Below are 22,873 nucleotides of genomic sequence, written 5' to 3' on the forward strand. Positions count from 1 at the left end.
TGCATGTGGACGTGCTGGCGTCGGACATGTGCTCAATGGAATTTACGTTGTGAGAACAGGCAAGCCAGTCCACATGCCGAAGATCCTCTCACTCCGAGAGCTCCCCCACCTGCGATGTTTGATGCGGTCACTCATCGTCATCCGTACAGAGGAAGTCAGGCCTGAATGCACCCCTGAATGTACTTGGGTAAGCAGTAAAATGTTACAATAATGTTGAATTGTGAGTGTACCATGTTCAGAGATTTGGAGGTCAGTAGGTCCATGCAGTCTCTCCACACCGCAACACCTGGATTACATAAATGTGGACCTTATGTGGCAAGATGTGGGAACATACAATATATCAAAGAACATTGTTGAATATAATCTTTTTGGTGCTCCAGTTGTTATGGTTTTGCATGAGCATACTGACTTCCAAGTCTTAGAAACAGTACATTTTTATCACTGACAAAGCATGATTGCATTTTACAGCGTAGGTATAGGGGCTCTGGGAATGAGAGGATATTCAGCAAATGGATTGGCTTGCCCGTTCCCCCGATTTAAATGCCATCGAGCACATGTGGGATGCCAGCACATCCACATGCACCAACGGCCAACCAACTGTTGTTAACTGAGCTGGTGGAGGAATGGAGCACTCTAGTGTGCATACTCCTCACCAAACTTGTGGCCAGCATGGGAGCACATTGTAGAGCACGTATTGTCATCCGGGCTCATCACACACCCGGTTAGGGACCATGTCCTGCCTTTTGTAATGTCTCGAAGATGACTAAATGGCAGTGGCTTCAGTATAATTATAGCCTTTGAATAAAAGTGTCATTTCATTCCTCTCATTGCATATCTAATTCATGTACCTCATATACTTACTGTAGCAGTTCTTTCTATATATGGTCCAAGTTTCATCAGACTGTGTTACTTGCATTGCAGTGGCACATCATGTGAAAGTTACTTTTGTCTGCATGTTTCGGACACCATTGTAGTACCCCTTGGTTTCTCTGAGGAGTGGAAAGAGTATCTGGCACTACTTTTGATGGGTCATGATCCACTTCATCACTCATCAAGAGAATTATTAATGTGTGACATAAAACAACTCAGCACAACAGTCAATTTAAGTGACTACATACACAAGGTCCTGTATTAGATCTCTGAGGTTGGCAGTTCCCAGATACAAAATGTGAGTGGACCAAACTTGACTGGCCTCTACTGACTTCTGCCAGGCCAGAACTAGAGGGCCATCATTCATCTCTTTCTAACCAGACTATAAAAATGGCAACTTTCCTTTTCCTTCCACCTCACGCATTAACTAGATATGTTTATCTTTCACTTGACCAGTAAGCTACAGATATGTGTTGGTGCCGTGTGGCTGAAGGAAGGAAGGAAGGAATATTAATGCTTAAAGACCATCAACCAGTTTATGAGAGATGGAAGATAAGCTGAGATTGGGGAAGAGGGGGAAGGAAATCATCTTTGCCCTTGTAAAGGAATCATATACTACACTTTAAATTTGGTGTCAATACCCAGTCCCTTCATACTTCACATCCCCCAACTTCACCATTGCACTAGCTTGACATGCCAGACTGTAGTTGGGATCACAACCTGTCACTCTTGACTCTTCTTTGACCAGAAGAAGAGCCTCTTGTCTAACATTGAGAAATATGTCCATAGTGCCAGTTCCATAGCTTTGTGTGCAACACGCTACTTTCCATAGCATAGGGTCCTTGTTTGTAAGCCCAGCATATTACCAAGTTGTTACAGGGAATTTGCCCACTGTATACCTAATGTTTTCTGTCAGCTGGAAGCAAAATACCTCTTTCTTATTGAGCTCTTGATTTGGACCTAATGGGACATGAAACAGGTTGTTGACGTTGGTGTGCTGAGTAAGCAATGAGCTGTTACTGGATCTCAAAATGGTAATTCCTCAAAAACAGTTCCCATCAGTGTAACTGATGTGCCATCTTATCTGGTGTGTTCATTCAGGGACCAGATAGCAAACTCGGTTGTTTGCAGTTGGTGATCAGATGTAAATTTGTTAAATATAAGGAAACAAGGAATTTCTTGATACAGTGAATAATAACTGGTGCCTTCTTTTCTATTTGGCTGTAATTCACCTGTGACCTGTGCAGCTGTTAGTGTTTTAGACACACATGTAACTGGATGTTCTGTATCTTTGGAGCACTTGCTTGATAGAAAAGTGCCTATCCCAAACTGTGAACCATCTGATTCCAGGACTAAATGTTTTCCAAGTGTAAATGTTCCAGGTAGAGAGCAGACTTAAAACACTACTATAGCTTCAAGAACACTGCCCGGTTAATGGTACCTCTGCAGCATTTGGTATAAGTTAGCCATAATACTTCATCTTTCCCAAGACAAACTGAAGTTCATTCAAATCCTTGGGTCCAGGAAGCTTGCCATTCATTTCAACACGGGCTGACATGGGCCTGACCATTTTTGCTCACATTGAGACTCGTGAAAGACTGACTTCCACTTTAACCACTTCCTTGATAGGAAAAGCTATAGGCTAATGCAGAAAAATAAAGAAAAGCATTAGTTTTGAATGACATGTGCACTTCAAAGTTTTGTTCGTAATCTGGCTTAAAAAAGTATTAGATTGGTGTGTAAGTTCATAATGTTTTTCTGTAAGATTAGTAAACACAAAAGGTACACATAACAGAGGCTTTAGTCATCAATACTATATTCTTCTTCACTGTTTACAACAGTCTGTCAATGCTGGCGTAACTGTTCAATTCCGCAACTGTAGAAATGACGTGGTTTTGAGATGAAGAACTTGTTGAGCCACATTTAGAGCACATGCTCTAATGGAAAAGAAGTTCTTTGAATGTTATTCAATAGAGAGCAGAAAAGGTTAAAATCTAAGGTTGTAAGATCAGGTGAATAAGGTCGATGCAGAACGACTTCCCATCCCAGCTCCTGTATAGTGTTTTTTGCCAGTCTAACAGTGCAGGCAGATGTTACTGTGGATTAGCATCATTTCGTGCATCCTTCCTGGTCATTATTCTTGGACTGCATCTTCAAGACATCTCAGTTGTTTACAGTAACAGTTACACCTTGGGGAAACAATTCATAGTACACCGTACTGTCACTGTTCCACCATATGCATAACATTGTCTTTTGTGGATGCACACAGATCTTTGTACAGGGAGTTACTGCTTTGTTTGAGCTCAACAATTCCTTTCTTTTCATTATGTTAGCATGGAGACACCATTTCTCATCACCAGTAATGATGCAGAATAGGAATAGTCAGTGTTGTTTACAAACCATTTGATGATGAGCAAGCAGAGTTGCACATATTGCCACCTACTGATTTTTCTGATTTTGACTTAGAGCAGATGATACCCATACACTCGATTTTTGAACCTTCCCCTTTGCATGTAAGTGTCGCACAATGGTGAGATCATAGTTCATCACTTTTTCCAGTTCTCGAGTACTCTTGACATGGGTCGCTGTAGGTTAATATGTTTAAACAATCTTCCTGAACATGGAGAGTCGCTAATGTCAAAATGATCCTCTTAAAATGAGAGAACCATTTTCTTACTGTGCTTTGTCCAATGGCATTTTCTCCACACACAGTGCCAATGTTTCTGGCTGCCTTTGCTGCTGTCACCCTTCTGTTGTACTTAAACAGAGGAATATGTCCAAAATGTTGTGATTTCTCCTCATTGCACTCCATTTTCTAGCATCCACAGCTCCACTCACTATTTCAAACTCATTGCACTCCATTTTCTAGCAGCCACAGCTCCACTCACTATTTCAAAATGGCAATATGTTAACTCAAATAGGAACAGTGAACCATAAGTAAAAAAAAGAAATTTGATAAATAAGCCTATAGCAACTGGAATACCTAGATGCAAAACAAAAATGCTATGAACTAAGCACCAACTTAATATATCGGAGCATTCCTTACAGAAAGAGTCTAAATCACTAAACTGTACACTATCAGAAATTCCATTAACTAACTCCTGTATTCAAAATCACAAACTGGTAAAAACATCGAGACAAAAATACTAGTTGCTATTGCTGAAGACCCTACAATAAATCTTATTGGTCTGCTTAGATGTCTGTGCATATTGCTGACTGTTACTTAGCTTTTTAAAATGACCAGACAACAACAACAACAACAAAATTATGTATACGACTGGCATTCTCTCATCAAGTCACCTCTCACAATCAAAATGTGCTGTTACATTAGCCAGAACAATGGATGTTGTAGTCTACAGTATGGTTAGATACTACAGAGAAATATGTCACATAAATTTCCAGAGGTAGTGTTTCACAGGTTATGTCTCTCTCTTATAGAGATTGACATAATCTATAACACAGGCAAATTCCTAGACTTCTGCCTAAAATCACATTGGCAAAGGTTGGCCAATTTTAAGCTAACTGTTTTGTCATGGCTGCTACTGTGCTGACTTCTTATAAAAATCTTTTGCTTCTAAGACTGATGACGGAAGTTGTCAATCATGTTCATATTAAAACAGATCTGGAAAGAAGCCGGATAATACTTCATTCGAGAATGTCATGAGACACTTCATTTCCAAAACTGCTTGGGGACTGAAAACTGAAGAAAGATACTGTTGTAGTCTCTTTCCTCCTTAGTGAGGAATGTGTGAAGTAAGATGGTGTAAGATTATTGGAGATTATTGGCAAAAGAAGAAGAAAATAATATGAGTGTGGGCCAAGGAATAGACAAAGATGAAGGACTGGTTCTTTTTTGTAGTTAAGACAGAACAGTGACATGAAAGTAAATCTGGGGGAGGGGGATTGTTAAAATATCAGGATGATGGAATAATATAACTATACAACATTCCACCTCAATTGTTGGTATGGTTATATTGCTGCTTTGTCTTTAAAAAAAAAAAAAAAAAAAAAAAAAAAAAACCATTTATACTACATATTCTTTGAAAACATTATTAATCTGTGAGAGTAGTGCTCTGTTTGCACTAAATGTTTTCAAATAATCAAGCAATTAGCTTATTATCGGAAGTGGAAAATATTGTGTGATATGTGTGGAGATCGATGAATCAGTCGCATCTGTATGCGAGTCTCTCATTTTCTTCATCAGTAAACTCAATGTCTATTGAATTTTCGCCATAATTTCATGTTGCATGGTCGTAAATATGTAAAATATCCTCAAATTTAACTCTGTTTATCACTATTTTGAATTTCAATATTAACAATTTCTGAAAATGCCTATTTTAGCTACACAGTTGTATTGCTGTTAGTTATACAGTGGAAACTTATTTCTCTATGAATACTGATAACTTCTTATTTGGTCTAAAACATTCAGTTTTTGGTAAATTTGTGACACAGGATGTAATTTTTTAATCACCTTTACGCCCCATTTTGTGTTATCATTGATCATTACATGCATTGATTCTATTCTTACTATAGAAAACGGATGTCACTTACGAGTTGGTTGAAGAGCTACAAATTAAAACAAAGGAGTTCCTGCAACCTAATCCAACAGCAAGAGCAAAGATGGCTGCTGTTAAAGGAATCTCAAAGCTTAGTGGGCAAGCAAAAGCCTCAACATACCCACAGCCAGAAGGAGTTCTTGGTGAATGCATGGTAACCTATGGAAGAAGGCTTGGTGATGACTCTATTTTCGGTAAGTAGCTATATTAAACAAAACTTTGCTTTATAGAAAGATCTTTTGTATGTGGTTACTTGTCACTAAATCAGTGGGACTTTGTAGACAAGAAATAACTTGTATATCAGAAAATCTTAATTCCATTTATCGTAGATTTTGAAGTACAAAGTGTGCATGGGACAGGAAAGATGCACCTACCAATTAGTGACTGGGACAGGAGTTTCTGCAGCTGTGCTGAGTGTTATGAGAGAGAGAAAATGCATATCGATTTTCAAATCTTAAAAATATTTCCTTCATTAAGCAATAATGCAGACTGGAGACAGCTAAATTAAAGAAGAAAAGTGCATAAAGGTTGAGGAGAGAACAACTGTCACTCCAAACACCAGGCCAGGAAATACAGATGACAATAATAGTCGATACACCAGCGGCGGTTCAGTTTCCTACTTATTAATGGTGTGCTGCAGGCCATGAAGATGTTAAGGTGAGAACTAAAAACTATAGGGAAAGCACAGGATATAGAGGATATAAAGGGTAGGATTAAAATGGAACAGAAGGAAAAATGAGTAATGAAATAAATAAACAATGTGCTTCCACAATGTTCCAGATAAAATTGAATGCAAAGAAATACTGGAGATATTGACTCAGCCTCACCCACCAGTAATATACTAGTGCATGAGAAATGTGATCTGGTTGTCCAGTGTTATCCTAAAGTTAAATAATTTGGAGTAGTTTATATCATATCATGAGATTCTCATGTGATGCCTCAGAATGAAATAATCATGCACATAGTACTTCAAGCATATTCATTGTAGTCTTTCACTACCTATCTGATCTCTGCTACATATTCTTCAGGCTACAGAGGTGCCCAGACCGAAGGTCAGAATGGATCAGTGATAAGCTCAAGTCACTATCATTGTAATGTCGTTATGCTCAGTAGGTGCTGCTGTAATAACATGAAAAAAAAGAAAAAAAATGTTTCTGGCAATTTCTCTCAGTTACCTACTTGGAGTAATCAATAAGTTTTACCTTTGTTTACAATTCAGTTCAGTGAGTCAGTAATTGTTGGTATACATAGGTACTGACTTAGTTATTGTTACTTGGCATGGATAAGGGATTAAGCTATATGTTCTACTTCACTTATTCCTATCCCATACCAGCTTCTCTTTAGGGAAGCTGGTCTGTGTCTGTTGTAAGGCAATGTTTTGGCTTGTCTGACTAGAGTCCCTCATATATTCACGGCCTCATCTCTGCATCTTTTTGTAGGCAATATGAGTTTCTGCATTGGGATGTCATTGAGTGACCTGTGAAGTGAGTCTCCCAATTCCATGATCAGTCATAAATTGTTCATTTGTTTCTTCTGATTTATTCTTTGGATAAGTTTCCCTGCCCTCTCTTTAACCTTGTATCACTTCATACATTCTGTAGTAATTGCTGATGAAAGAACTGTTTTTAAGTTTCAGTAACTGGCAAAATTTTTCTCTGGTCATATTTATGTTGTCATGTTTGTTGTGTTCATGGACATGATCCATTAGTGGATTCTCATTTGGTGTTTCACATAGTGCCGATGTAATATTATAGTTGGATGACTTCTTTCTTGTTAGATGTTGGAGAGAGGTTAACATTTGCAGTTGCATAAATACCAAGTGAAAACAAAAGCTTAGAGTTGAAAAATAATTTGTTGATGATGTATAGCAGAAAAACAGTGCATGAAACAGTTATGTTCATGGAAAAATGTCATAGAAAAGTTAGGCACATTCAAAAATTGGCATTAGGCTAAGTATTTCAAGTTATAGATTCTTCCTTCTGGCAATAAAGAAATAAAAGAAACAGGCTGCAGAAGGGAAGACTGAACAAATTGAAAATTCTTCAGTACTCATCTTTACTATTAGATTCTACTATGTGTATTAGTTATTACGTGGATTGGTAGTGTTTTGATTGTATTCAGTGAGGTTGTTAGTAAATAGTTAATAACTTCTTTTTTGTAATCTAGCTTACTTAGTTTCCGAGTGTGTACTTATTGTTAACACAGCATCCTTAAATAACATATTTTTATTCAAATGAAACTTTGTCAGTTGAAAATGATCCAGAGAGTCAAGAAAACAAAGGGGAAGGGGCTTACAAAACACTAAAATATTGAGGAATAGTCTTGATACTGTTTTTAATTTGCAAACAAAATGTTTTAAATTTCTGACCTTTTAAATACTACAAATATGTTATTTACCTAAAAACAGAAACTGCAGGATATGTAAAACAAAGAATGTAAGACAGGCAATTGAGACAAATATTTATTATTTTAATCGCCCTGTTATGTTCATGTGATGATAACCAACTAAATGAATCACACATGTAAGCATTAAACTATATATCTCTATACTCACAAACTGCCTTTTGTATAAAGATTAACATCTGAAACTCATTGTGTTGTGAATTTTAAAATATATCTCATGTGATGGGGCAGTGATACAAGAGCAATACATTTCAAATGATAGTGAAGAAATAACTAAGCAGTTTTCCTTACCTCATAACTGTAAACAGTGATTGCAGAAGATGGATATACATTTGAAGATAAAATAAGTTAGATATTATCAAATGTTCATAACGGCCAGCTAAAATTTATTCTAACCCAGTAGAAATGAATAAACTTATGTGCATCACAGCTACTTTTACGCTGAATTTATTGAGGGTCGCCCCCCCCCCCCCCCCCCCTTCCGTGACCCTTCATGAAGATTTTGTTTAACAATTTACAACATATTCTGTGCTGCTTTCTTTAATTTTCCTCCTCTTATAATCATATAATCATTTCCAGGCTCCGCTCTATGTGAAATGGGCGAGTCCATGAAACAAATGGCTGATGTAAAATATTCCTTGGATGACAACATTAAACAGAATTTCCTAGAACCACTCCATCATCTACAGACAAAGGATTTGAAAGAAGTAATGGTAAGTTACAGTACAAGTTTTGATGTATGCTTGGTGTTTCTGATATGTGTCATTAAATGAAAATAAATTGTTTCACATAATAACAATTTTAGGCGATGAAGTCTTGCTTAAAACTTCTACCATTGAAACAATTCTACAGCCATTTTCTGACACCTACATTACTTTTCTTATAATTACTTACATGTTTCTATGGCAAAAAGAAAGATGAAGAATAATTCAGTGACAGAGATACTGTTGACCTCTAATCCCAGTACCTTTCTTTTCTCCATTTCATTTGCACTGTAAGCAACAGACTTGATTACAGATTACTCAGGAGTATCACAAAGGAGCTGGAAGCAGTTACAGGTACAGGAAAATTAACCCACTGCTCTATGTCTACATCTACATACATATTCTGCAAAATACCATATAGTGCATGGTGGAGGGTGCCTTATACCACTGCTATCGTTTCCTGTCCTTTTCCACTCGCAAATAGAGGGAGGGAAACATGACTGACCATATGCCTTTGTGTGAGTCCTAATTTATCTTATCTTATCTCCATGATTCTTACGTGAAATGTACATAGAATCATTCTATAGTCATGTTCAAATAGTAGCTGTCTAAATTTTCTCAACAGTGCCCAGGGAACAGGGAATCCCATCTGAGTTCCTGAAGCATCTCAGTAATACTGATATGTTGATGGAACATATCGGTAACAAATCTAGCAGGTCTCCTTTGAATTACTTAGATATCTTCCCTAAATCTGAACTGGTGGTTATCCCAAACACGCAAGCAATATCTCCTTTAGAGATAAACTACATTTTCCTAAAATTCTCCAAATAAACTGCAGTCAGTCATTTGCCTTCCCTGCTAAATCCTTATATGCTTGTTCCATTTCATATCACTTTGCAGTAGTACACCTAGATATTTAATTGACATTACTATGTCAAATAGCACACTACCAATTCTGTATTTGAACATTATGGTGTTGTTTCCCCTACTCATAAGCATTGTCTTACATTTTTCTGCCATTTACCACACTAACTAGAAGTTTTGTCTAAATCATCTTGGTATGATTCTACAGTCATTCAATAATGACACCTGCCTGTACACCGCGACGTCAGCAGACAACCACAGACTGCTGTTGACCCTGTTCATCAGATCATTCATGTGTTTAGACAATGTTAGCAGTCCAGTCACACTTCCCTGGGGCACTCTTGTCAATAACCTTGTCTCTGATAAACACTCTTCATTGAGGATAACATACTGGGTTCTATTGCATTAGAAGTCTTAGAGCCACTCACCTTCATCAACAGTCTGCAGTGGGGCACTGTATCAAATGCTTTTCAAAAATCTAGGAATATGTTGTCCTTCATCCATAGTTTGCGGGATACAGTGCGGGAGAAGGACAACCAAAGTTCAGCACAAACACTGCTTTCTAAAACTGTATTCGGGAGGATGACTGTTCAAACCCACGTCCAGCCATCCAGATTTAGCTTTTCCATGATTTCCCTAAAATGCTCCAGGCAAATGCAAGGATGGTTTGTTTGAAGGGCACAGCTGGTTTCTTTCCCCATCATTGTCAAATTCCGAGCTTATGCTCCAACTTTAATGACCTCAATGTCATTGGGATGGTAAACCCAATCTTCCTTCCTTCCTTCCTTCCTTTTAAAAAACGTGCTGATTTGTGGACGGGAGCTTTTCCATCTCCAAGGTATTTATTACATTCAGATTGAGAATATATTCAAGAATTCTACAGAAAACCAATGTTACGTGTATTGGTCTGTAATTTTGTGGGTCCATTCTTTTATCCTTCTCATATACACACACGTCACCTGTGCTTTTTCCGATCGCTTGGGACTTTGCACAAAGTGAAAGATTTGTGATTAATGCAAGCTAAGTGAGTGGCCAACACCATAGAATACTCTATGTGAAACCGTATTGGGATACCATTCTTACCTAGTGACATATTTGTTTTCAATTCTTTGTTTCACTTCTAGCCAGGGATACCTATTACTATGCCCTCCATTCAGGAATCTGTGCGATGGATAAACAATGATATGTTTGTATGATTCTAGTGCATGAATGGTTTTTTAAACCTGAAATTTAAAACTTCAGCTTTTCTTTTGCTATCTTCTAATGCAACATTAGACTGGTTGACGAATGACTGGGTAGAAGTCTTTGACCTGCTTAGCGATTTTAAATAGCACCATAATTCTCTTGGACCTTTTGCTAATGTATGACAGTGGTAGTTGTTGTATGCTTTGCACGTCGATCTTTTTACAGACGTACAAGTCTCTACTAACTTTAGCAAGTCATCATTTGCAAATTCTATTTTGAACCGAGAGTGCAACAGTCTTTGCTTCCTCAGCATTTTACTAACTTTGTTATTAAACCATGGTCGGTCTTTTCTGTCCTTACTCCACTTACACGGTACACTCTTCTCCAGACTGTAATTTACAGTCTGTTGAAATTTTGCCTGTAATTCCTCTATGTCCCATCTTACAGGAACTAGATGATGTCCATTCATTGCCTAAGTGGGATGCTAACAACACTGACACAGTCAGTGAAGTCAGGGCTGTTTGTAGTGACAAGGTCTACATTATTTCTATTACATGTGGGCTATTGAACAAGCTGCCCAAGACAGTTTTCAGTACAGTGTTCAGAAGTATTTCAGAAGACTGTCCGTACCCACTGTAATGAATCTGTAGATATCCCAGTCCACACTTAGTAAGTTAAAGTTACCATCAACTAGTATTGCATGATCTGGGTATTTCTGTAGCACTAAGCATGGACTTGTTTTGTATGTCTCTAAAGCTGAAACAGCAATGTTGTGGGTTGCTGCTAAAAACATCCAACAACTTAATTTCACCTAGACCTGTTGTAAGTATCCTTATAACTTCAGTCAAACTCATATTTGACCTCAGTAGAAACGAATTTTTGTCAACTACAATGAACACTCCCCCCTCCAAAACTGTTCTGATCTGTCTTTCCAGTATACATTCCATTCCACACTAAATATTTCAGATGTTTCTACTTTGGGTTTCAGCCAGTTCTCCGTCCTCGGAATAATTTGTGTGTGTCATATTTCTTAGAGGGCAGTAAATTCAGGAACTTTGTTGCTTATACCCTTGCATCAACTTATTGATAAAATTTTGAAAGTCGAAGTGCCTTTACTCTCAATGCTGTCTTATTTCACTATCGGCACATCAACTGGTAAATGTTTACCAGAGTACCTCAGACTGCTGCCTAATTTTTTAAAAAAGATATGCAATCCACAACTATTCTGCTACCCAAATAGCTGCTTCCTTTGTGTAGTGCACACCTGACCTATTGAGGGGAGTCCTACAACTCTCCAGGCAATAACACAGGTCCAGAGATCTGCAGCGAACACTGTCACGGAGTATATGTTGTACAAAGCCCCTGGTTGGGACGCCACATTTTACTCCAAACTGAAGGACCCCAATCAACTCAGGTAACAATGGTGCAAATTGTGAACTCTACTTGCATCCCAGGTGCATTGCCAGCAGCCTTCATCACTTCCGCCAGATGCCTGTATCAACTAAAGATGGCCTCCAAACCCAAGTGACAGGCATCATTGGTACTGACATGAGCCACAATTGCAGACGACTGCACCCTGGGTTCTCAGTAGCCTCCACATCTCAGCCTGAGGCCACCTGACAGCCATACCGAGTGTATGTGGGATTTCTTTCTGGCCTTGAATGCTATTTCCCTAAGAGGCTTCATAACAGGCCTAACCCCTCCCCCATGTTCCTGCTCAGACGCTGCTGAAGGAGTGGCTACCTGTCCACTCACATGGTTAATGGATGAGGCCAGATTGCCATCATCCACATTGGCCATGCTGCTGAAGGAGTGGCTACCTGTCCACTCACATGGCTAATGGATGACGCCAGATTGCCATCATCCACATTGGCCATTCACCTCGAGTGACATGAATGCGTCACCACCTGCCACTCACCCTATAGTCAAGGCAGGTCCATCATATCGGGTACACTAGAAAGAACCTCAGCAGCAGAGCCTATGGGCAAAACAAGTGGCACCTGAGGTGCCCGTGCAATGCGCCAGATTCTCCGCCACCACTACACCCAGAGGCAGAATCTGGAAAACAGCTGACTATAGCCAAAAGGCCTTCAGCTGTTTGTGAATTGTGACTATCTCCACCTGCATCTGCACGCAACATGCACACATCCTATCCATCCATTGTCACCAACTTATGAAGTAAAGTATTAAAAAACACAAAGAAATCTAATTGTGCAAATTGATATGCTCCTGATGTGTCATTGATGGAGGCTGACTGCTTAATAAGTTGTGTAGCGGGCTGTTCAGAAGAAATGACAACTGTGCTACAGGCTGCCTAACTCTACATTTCAGTTACAAAAATGCAATACTACACCTCTTAAATAGAAAAAACATGCATGGTATTTAAAAAATAACATACCAAGAAAACAAAGTAAAAGCTAAATATGTAACTAGCTGCTCTGTAGGTGTGTAACAGGCGGCAGTTAGAACCTGACTGACTTGGCTGAAGCAGTTGGTTGCTGGCTTTTCAGAATAAACAAATGAATAACAACTACACCACAGACTGCCTGAATTTACACTTACAATTACAAATGCAATCTATAAACCATAAAATACTAAAAAATATGCATACTATTCCATTCATATCCACATACCCAATGATGTTGGTTTGTACAGGTTGAGAGGTAAAGGACTTAGCCTAATAATGGCATATCTGTTTGATAAATAAAAACTACTCTTAAGGTCAGTAGTGTCCCACGCTGATTATATTGTTGTTTCAGTCTTCATATTTATATTCATGATGATTGTATTTAAATTGTGCTTTGGTCATATTTTTACAGCATCACAGAAAGAAGTTGCAGGGACGAAGACTAGATTTTGACTGCAAGAGAAGACGGCAAGCCAAAGGTAAAAATAGATGACTACTTTTCATCATCATCACTTTAAATTTATTTTTCAAATCATTCTTACATAGTGAACAATCATCTCCAAATCTTGTTTTAATAAGTGGATGGTGTACAAAAATTCACAATAAAGAAATGAAATGAGGCTGATTTCATTGCTTGGAAATTGCTCGATGTGATATTTTAATCCAAGACTTTTTTTACCTGGGACTGTGTCTGTCATTTATCATAATTTTAATCAAAATTGATAAGCTCCAAGCTAGTGGATGAACACTACTCCTGCACTCCAGTATAAAATATTTTGTCTAGGAACAGCATAAAAGAAATGAGACCACTGCTGTAAATTTGTGTCATCACTTTCAAAGTATAGTTCATTTGAACCAGTACACCTCTATTTTCATTTCTTCCATTGCTCCAAAAAATTCTGCTTGCCATTTGCCCTGAGGCCATACATGAACTCCGCAAATACTGTTTGTCCTCTGCCAATAAGTGTATAAGCTGTGATTAAATTCATCAAGTTGGAAGACACAACACAATAACTTTGCACTGATTACATTTATTACTTACAATATTCTGACTTCTCTGTTGAAGTACATTCATATTTTGTAAGTGAATGGCTTTTCTTATTTCATTACGTATTAGCTGTTCCTGGCTATGTGTTGTGGCTCAGTCTGGTTAAATGTAAAAGGAAGAAACAAGAAAGCACATGTTTCTGATATGTATGGAAATAGGATATACATGTTAACCTTGTTCTCCCTCCTATCTCTGTCTAGCACATCCTTCCTCCTCTCCCTGCCTATGACCTCCTCCCCCCTCTCTCCCTCCATCTATTTTTACCCCTTTATCTGCTTACTGTAATCCATTCATCATAAGAATAAACCTGATGTAAACATTACACCATGTATTCTTCCACATTTGCTTGAATCTCAATGGATTTTGTTTTGCGTGGAGCGGAAGCCAAGCTGTGATCAGTACAGTCAAGTACAATAATAAGGATATGCTTTATGCTGTGTTACACATACGTAGACTGTGTGATAAGGTGGGATAACAGCTTTACTGGCGCATGATGTGAGCATTGCAGTTCAGATGTAAAAAGAGACAAGCAAAGAAACAATATAGCTTCGAATTTCATTTAATTTTTAAAGATACTGAAATAATATTCAGAGGTACTCCAGCACTACTGCGCGCTTCTTAGGTGACCAGATGGAAAGCATGAAATGCAATTATAAACAAGAGTGATGAAAATTTCTAACTTAAGCATAGGGTAATTTTTCTAAGTGGGTTGTGTGTAGTGCAACAGCATACTGCAGGGATTTCATCATACTGTTGAATACTGAAGCCACTGGAGGTATTAATTACAGTTAGTAGTCTGGTAATCTCTTAGCTCCTTCCTTATCCGAATCCGAGAAGTTCATTTCAGTTCTGAAATGTCACCTGCTATGTTTATAACGAGCCTGTCAACAACAGAATCCACAAAATCAGCCAGGCGCCACATTTTCTCTTCTTCTTTTATGATGAGCCATTCTATATCCCGCCAGCATTTGGTCGTGACCTGTGAAAAAGCTGCGTGCATTAGTTCCAGTATGTCTGGCAGCTTAACAGTCTTGTTACCCCTCCTGCCAAATCCTGCAACTTGGCTCCAGATCAGTTCCGTTGGATTCATATTGTAATTGTATAGTAGCAAATGTAAAAATGCAGCATTTGCATGATTTGCTCGATGCTGTGAAAATGATTGTTTTTCATGATTCTACAATATTTATCTACCTCTGTGGTATAAAATGATGGACCTAGTCCAAACAAAGAGGATTTGGTTTTTCATTTTTGCCTTAAAAAATTAAATTGTTAAGTTTTCTTAATTTCAGCAACTTTTATGAACAGTCTTTCATAAACCATCCATAATTAAGAGTTTGTATTTTAAAAGGAAACAGGAATTTCGTGTCCAATATGTAATTAGAAACAAGAAATCGTGCATTATTCATAAAAAAAATGATGATAAATTTTGTAATTAAGAGATGTAGGTATTTCAAATCGAACGAGGCAAAAAAAAAACAAAAAACAAAATGATACTGGGGAGATCTGAACCAACGAACCATTAACTGTATTTAGTTCACATCCCGTTATGCCATCGACTGCGTTACTCATATCTATAACTCAACTGTATTACGTAAAGTCACTGGCAAAACTTCAAAGCTGATTATCTCCGTAAATTTATGAAAAACATTAAGACCAGCCCATTTCTTGGCACTTTTTAACCGTATTCCATGTGCATGTTTCACCACAGAACAGAAAGCAGCCTCAGCCATTTTCATACTGCGCATTAACAGCGCGACAATCTGAGCAAAACGCTGCAGAGACTGTGATTGTACATGATTTTTTAAATAAAAACTACGTAGCTAAAGCGTGATTAAGAAGAACATTGATGGCTGTTAATACATTTGAATTTCTTAAAAGTTCCATTTAATGTAACTTAGTAATAATATATCTAATACATAAGTAGGACCTACTTCCAAGAGCATAGCACCACCAGTGTACTTGTGCTACGGCTTCTGGCCAATCATCACGTTTGTGTTTGTTTACATCAGGTTTATTCTTATGATGAACAGATAATAGGCAGTTGCATTAACCATTGCACCATTTGGACATAGTGTTTATCACGGCTCACCACCTGGCCAAATCGCATTCCCACCTAGCGCCACCTACCCGCAGTCCCTGTCCATGTCCTCCAGAATTACTAATTTTAGATTCTCACAGGAGGTCGAACATAAATGTGCATTCACACTGAAGATTAATTCATTGCCCATCAAGACAAATGCCTGGTGTGTATTATTTCGGACATCAGTGTGAATGCACATTTTAATTTGATTTGCAGCAGGAATCTAAAATTAGCAAGCATGGAGAACACTGATGGGGAATGTGGATAGGTGGCACTAGATGGACTGTGGTTCTGCTGGGGGCATCTGGGGTAGTCCGTGTATTTGCGATAAACTCTATGTGGATGGCGCAGTGATTAACGCAACTGCCTAGTAAGCAAGAGATCCTGGGTTTGAGTCCCAGTCTGGCACATATTTTCACTTGTTGTCACTGATTTTGCACAAAGCCCCAATGCCCCAATGCATTAGTTCCTTCCTTCAGTTCCCATAATTATATAGACTTGATCTGATAGTTACAGGAACAACTTTTCCCTTCAAATAGATGTGGATTCAAGTTACACCCCCCCCCCCCCCCCACCCCCACCCCCCACCTTTCTCTCACACTGGTAAGTTAAGTACTTGTCAACAGAGAAGAAAATATGAGGGTGGTTTGAAAAGTTCTCAGACTCACCAAGAGAAGTCAGCACTAGTGCAACGAGTTGTTCTCATGATATTCATTGGACTGTTACCTGTAAACACGTGCCACATCAGTGTTTTTGGAAGAGAGCTGCAGCAGTGACATGGCTCTGTTGTTGTTCCCGTGTACTGATTTGAGAAGATGTAAAAAATCGAGATTCGAACATTGATTAACTACGTTGTAAAGAAAGGTATGAAAGCATAGGACATTCTTGCCGATTTACAGAATACACTGGGGGACTCTGCTCCTTCATATTCAACTGTTACCAAGTGTACAAATTAATTTAAATTTGGTTGGGAGAGCACCACACAGTGGTCAGCCAAGATGTGACACTGTTCCAGTAATCATTGCAAAAGTGCTCAAAATGGTCATGGAGGATCGCCAGTTGAAATTGCGTGAAATTGCTCACACTTCCCAGATGTCATCTGAAAGAGTATATCACATTTTAACTGAAGAATTAGAAATGAAAAAATTATCTGCAAGATGGGTGCCGCGACTCTTGACACTGGACCAAAAACGCGTGAGAATGGACATATCGGATCAATGTTCGGCCCGTTTTAGGATAAAATAACAAGATTTTTTGCACCGGTTTGTGACCACAGATGAGACTTGGCTGCACTTCTATACTCCAGAGACAAAACAACAATCAAACCAGTGGAAACATGCTGATTCTCCACCACCAAAGAAAGCAAAGACAATTCCTTCGGCAGGAAAGGTGATGGCATCAGTGTTCTGGGTTGTGAAAGGGATTATGCTTGTAGATTGTAGATTATCTCCCCACTGGGCAAACAATTACAGGAGAATACTGTAACAAAAGATAAGCGAAATAAAGCCAGGTTTAGCAAGGAAGAAAGTCATCTTCCATCAAGACAATGTGTGCCCGTACATGTGTGCTGTCACCATGGCAAAATTATACAAACTAAGGTATGAATTGTTGCTACACCCGCCTAATGCACCTGATATGGCTCCTTCAGACTCCCATCTCTTCCCAAAACTGAAAATTTTTCTTGGTGGGCAAAGATTCACTTCAACTGAAGAACTGATTGCCGGAGTTGACAACTATTTTGCAGGCCTGGAGAAAACTCATTTTTGAGATGGGATCAAGGCACTGGAAAATTGTTGGACCAAGTGCATTAATCTACAAGGACCACCCTTGTATTAATAGAAACTTTGTTTTTGAGATCAGAGCAATTGTTTGTGATTGGTTTGAAGAACAATCTATACAGTTCAGGTAAATGGTTCTGCCACCCATCAAACATTTATGGGACATAATCGAGAGGTCAGATAGTGCACAGAATCCTGCATTGATAACACTTTCTCAGTTATGGGCAGCTATAGATGCAGTTTATCTCAATAGAAGATGTTTTGCTCGGAAGCCCTTACTCATCTATCATGTTATCGTATTACTTTTGAAATATTAAACAGTTTACTTATGTTTTCCATCTGTCTCATTTTCATGTGACTAACTTCTATATAAAATAGCAGCAGGTTGCTAATTTTTATAAGTAAGGCCCTATTTATATTTTTGTGTAACCTGATATGTAATAATTTGATCACCGAGCAATATATGTGTTTTTGGTAGTAAAAACAGTCTTTGCAAAAGTACACTGGAGTGTAGCACAGCAATATTGATGCTTTGATTTTTGTGGATAAATGCTATTCAATTCACAAAATTTTAAAATCAAAAGAGGAAGCTTTGCACAATTACCTGAATTTCTTGTACAGCTGGTGGTATCTATATTTTGTTTTGTTAATTCTTACTGGAGACATTGATACCAAATTAAAGTACGAATAACTTGAAAACTCCAGGAACTTTTAGAAACTTTAGTGAAACTCATAGAACACACATGAATACTTAGGTACTTGCAAAGATTATTTATGAATGAATGGGAGAAGTAAAAATTATTATTAACTTGTACTTGAACATGAGGGATTAAACCTTGGATAGTTCTGAATATCATTACAAAGAAGGATATTTAATACTGCATTTTAAAATATGTTAAATCAATAGCCGTGAATTATTGTATTTTGTGATGAGAAATATTTGAAAGCTAAGTATTTTTCACATTAATTGCCCACAGATATCTTTTCGTCTCAGAATCAGCTCTTTGCAGAAAGTATTTTTGTTACTTGAATCTAATATCTGTTTGTTTAATGTTTTTTTTTTTTTTTTAATTATTTGTGTGATTATATACCTGAGCAGCTGCACATAAGAAGGCTGGATTAAGCAGTAGTCCATATGGCAGTCCATATGGGAGTCCTGCTCGGAGCCCCATTGGGGGTACGTGTGTCCCATATAATTTTGGCTTCACCTGACCACCCTTTAATAAGAAGCTTTTTTTGTTTGTTGAATTTGGCAGTTGAGGCATTTAAATGAGACTGTTTGTCATTGGAGCTTAACATTTTTGTGCGGTCACTGAACGTGAAAGCTCCCACAGATTGTATCTTTGTATCATATGCATACTGTAACATGATTTGCTCTCAGATTTAAATTGCTTGGAAATTTTTGTTCATAAACATGATCTAGTCATTACTACAGCTATTATCCAAACCTGTATTTATCAGAAGTGCTAGAAGATTACATTTTAAAACTTTAAATGTGGAAAAGCTCATAGTATTTGAGCTCCCATATCTGTAGCAACAGTTAATATTAGTGGCCATCACATAGAATCACATATTAGCTCAGAGTAGCAGGCTACATTTTTGAAAAATTGTTTTTGTATCATTACCTTTTCCACAGTTTGTGTCATATATTCCATAAAAAGATGTGGACAACAGTTTTAGGGTAAAGTTGATTTATTGCTCACATTAATTTGCAAACCTGTTGTTATAGACAATATGAGCAGTGTATATTTGTAGATTACCTCAAGCACACCATTGATATCTTACAAAGATTTTGTAGTCATACTTAGTGTACAAAGCTCAGATGAAAACATTTCACTGTTTATTTCATGTTAAATACATCACAGAGCGTAAATGAATTATTTTTGCGAGTGAAATGTAAAAATTGTGGTACTTCCTTCACTTTTCCTTCTTTAATTTCTTAAAATTTTAGTGACAAGTGTAAATCGGTCAGTGTCTACTAATATGCAGATGGTTGTAGTTATGCAGCACTGTCTTACTGAACATCATTTTTATAGTTATTGATAGACTAAGAGACAAAACAGGAAAAATATGTAATTGTTATTCTACATTGCTTTTACCAATTCTTCCTACATATGTTTGAAAGGAGAAAGATTGTGATAGACTGTATAAATGATTAAAAAATGATGTTTTGTGTAATGAATTCTGCAACAGAGAATAATTTGGGAAGAAATCTACTTTAGTTCTAGTGACAGAATTTTTGACAAAAATATTTTATTTCGTATGCATTACACAACTGTAGATTATAAATTGTTGGTCAGTTTAAGATCGTAGTCAGGAAAAATAAGAAATTTTATGTGGTGTATGCAGTGTGGAAATGCAAGCACAGACAAAGTGAATATCGGGTATGAATGATCAGTTTGTAATGTAGGAGATATCCTTCCTTAAAAGTTGAGGGAAGAAAAATAATAGAAAGGAAATGACACAAATGTAATGATGCCATCTTGGAGATACAAGTCATGTGTAATTTGTTGAGGAAGATAAATGCCTTTTGAGAAAGACAATTTTTGTGTTTTGTTTATATGTGTAACCTTTGGCAGTCTTCTTTTATTCATTACTTTATCATGACAGTTAAAAATCTGTGCTGTACTCCAACACGAACCCAGATTTTCTGCTTTTTGTAAGCAAGCACCTTAACCAAAAGGCTGTGTGAGTATACTTCCCAGCGTGACTAATGTAACTGCATTTACATTGATTTCGTATCTGTCAATCCATTCATTTCACTTCAGTGCATTTAATTTGATTCCCACTGCCCACTTTGTGTGTTATCAGCTTCCACAACAGCTCTTGCATTCATGAGTATGAGCTTTGTCTGATACTTCTTGCATTCTATGTAATCCCTAAAATGAGAGAGTTCATGCTAATAGATAAAACATTGCATACATATAAAATATTCACATTCATTAAAAGTATAAATCAGAATAAAACTGACAGAAACATACAACATGTGAGAGTGTGTAAAGATGAATTTGGAGACTATTGCATCACATGGAAAAAAGACAAATTTGAAGAAATAGCAGAGATACAAGGATAAAAGTTAAATCACCTATGTTGTTAGATGAAAAACATACATAATGTTTAGGTGGTTAACCTAAAGTATGTATGAGCACTTTTTTCATAGAGGATTTCTTTAAAAAATGTATGCCCTCACTTGCTTATGTTTCTCTGCTGCTACATAAAGTAGATGCCAATGCAAAGAGCTGTTCCAAGAAAGCTTCCACTTGCTCATAGTTGACGGAGCCATTGTGATGTTCATGTGGGTTCCTGGTGACATCGGTCTTATGGGAAATGAGGCTGTCGATGCTGCTGCTCAGGCTGCAATCCTCCTGCCTTCGCCTTCTAGCTCTTCCGTTCCTTTGGGTGATCTCCATGTTGCCATCTGTTGGCAAGTGGTGTCACTTTGGCATCACCATTGGTCTTCTCGCAGGTCCAAGCTCCAGGGAATTAAACCTCTCCCAGCGGCTTGGCTGACATCCTCTTGGCCCTCTTGCCACGAGATCATTTTAGCTAGGTTGCATATTGGACATTGTCTTTTTAGCTGTCGCCATTTGTTAAGTTGTGATTCCCCATTGGTTTGTGCTCATTGTCGTCAACCTTTGACAGTTTTCCTTTTCCTGACTGAAAGACTTTTTTTTAATTGCTTACATTCTAGTGTAAATTTGCCATATGAGTTATTGGCTGTTTTAATGAATGATGCATGGACTGTTTACCACGTTTTACTTTTATCCATTGTAGCAATAAGCGAAGGGCATTTAATCTTCGGTTTGGGGACTTCCGCTGTCTCTACGGTGTATTTTATGGGCCTTTCTTCAAGAGGAAGTCCTTGTTTTTAGCTGCCTTTCCTTCTGTCGATAGAGCTTAACATACAGTCGCTTTTAACTCCTTTTGCTCCTTGATGTTCTAAGGTTACGACGTGGGTGCTTATGACCTCAGTTGTTTTTGCACATTAAAACAAAACAAAACAAAAGGCAAAGGGCTGGTGATCAGTGTAGATTAAAGATGATTCTCCTTTACATCTTCTCATATACCGTAAAGGAATTCTTGAATAGAAATTATTAGTCATTGTCCACCTCTGCAGCTGAGTGGTCAGCACAGCTGACTACCATGCTGAGTGCTCAGCTTCGATTCCTGGCTGGGCTCAGACATATTATCCTCTTAGGGACTGGGTGTTGTGTTCTTGTCAGCATCATTGATACACAAGTCACTGAAGAGGTACCAAAGAAAAAGACTTGCACTAACAGCCCCAGGTAGTGTCTCCTAGCCAATAATGCCATATGATCATTTCATTCCATTAGTCGTTTACCCAGAAAAAAACACCTGTAAGTGACCAGCAAGTAGTTTTTTCCACAGCATAGCTTTCATTCTGAATATGATCTATGGAACACAAAAGTAACTCTGATGTATGCTTAAGGATGATCAGGCACCAATATATTCCAGGTGCAGCTTGTGTGTTTTTGAAACATCATTACTTTGTGTGTTCCAACTATGAAGAAGCACCCACATCCTAAGAGGTATCTCAGAGTATGTCTTGTGACCAGTTAAACAATAGAAAGTGTACAGATAACAACTCACTATATAGTTGAGCTTTGGGAACAGCACACAGGCACTTACACAAGATTTAGAGCTTGTAGATTCCCTTTTGGATAACATCATTCTTCAAATTGACCTCTCTCTCTCTCTCTCTCTCTCTCTCTCTCTCTCTCTCTCTCTCTCTCTCTGCAGCCTAACTAATCTTATTTATGTTCCTGTCTTCTGCTCACGGGTTCAGTTACATGGCAACTGGCTATCTTTTCTCTTTTCATTATTTATATATGAAGTAGGGATTAATTGAATCATATTGCAACTGCATGCAATGTATTTTGTTCTTTCTTTCCATTATCAGTAGTTTCTTAACAATTATAACTATGGCTACAATCAAACCTTATCATCCAACTGATTT

General features: G+C 37.9%; 1 protein-coding gene across 4 annotated transcripts in view; it reads left to right on the forward strand.

The window, feature by feature from the left end:
- Positions 1–22,873, forward strand: part of LOC126198504 (endophilin-A) — a 772,777-nt gene that overhangs the window by 640,986 nt on the left and 108,918 nt on the right. For all 4 annotated transcript variants that reach the window (XM_049934884.1, XM_049934887.1, XM_049934883.1 and 1 more), the window contains 3 exons: positions 5,404–5,620; positions 8,409–8,542; positions 13,402–13,468. In XM_049934884.1, the coding sequence (XP_049790841.1) occupies positions 5,404–5,620; positions 8,409–8,542; positions 13,402–13,468 (418 nt within the window). The remainder of the gene's footprint in view (positions 1–5,403; positions 5,621–8,408; positions 8,543–13,401; positions 13,469–22,873) is intronic.

The sequence above is a fragment of the Schistocerca nitens genome, chromosome 8 (assembly GCF_023898315.1).
Source record: "Schistocerca nitens isolate TAMUIC-IGC-003100 chromosome 8, iqSchNite1.1, whole genome shotgun sequence".
Lineage (NCBI taxonomy): Eukaryota > Metazoa > Arthropoda > Insecta > Orthoptera > Acrididae > Schistocerca > Schistocerca nitens.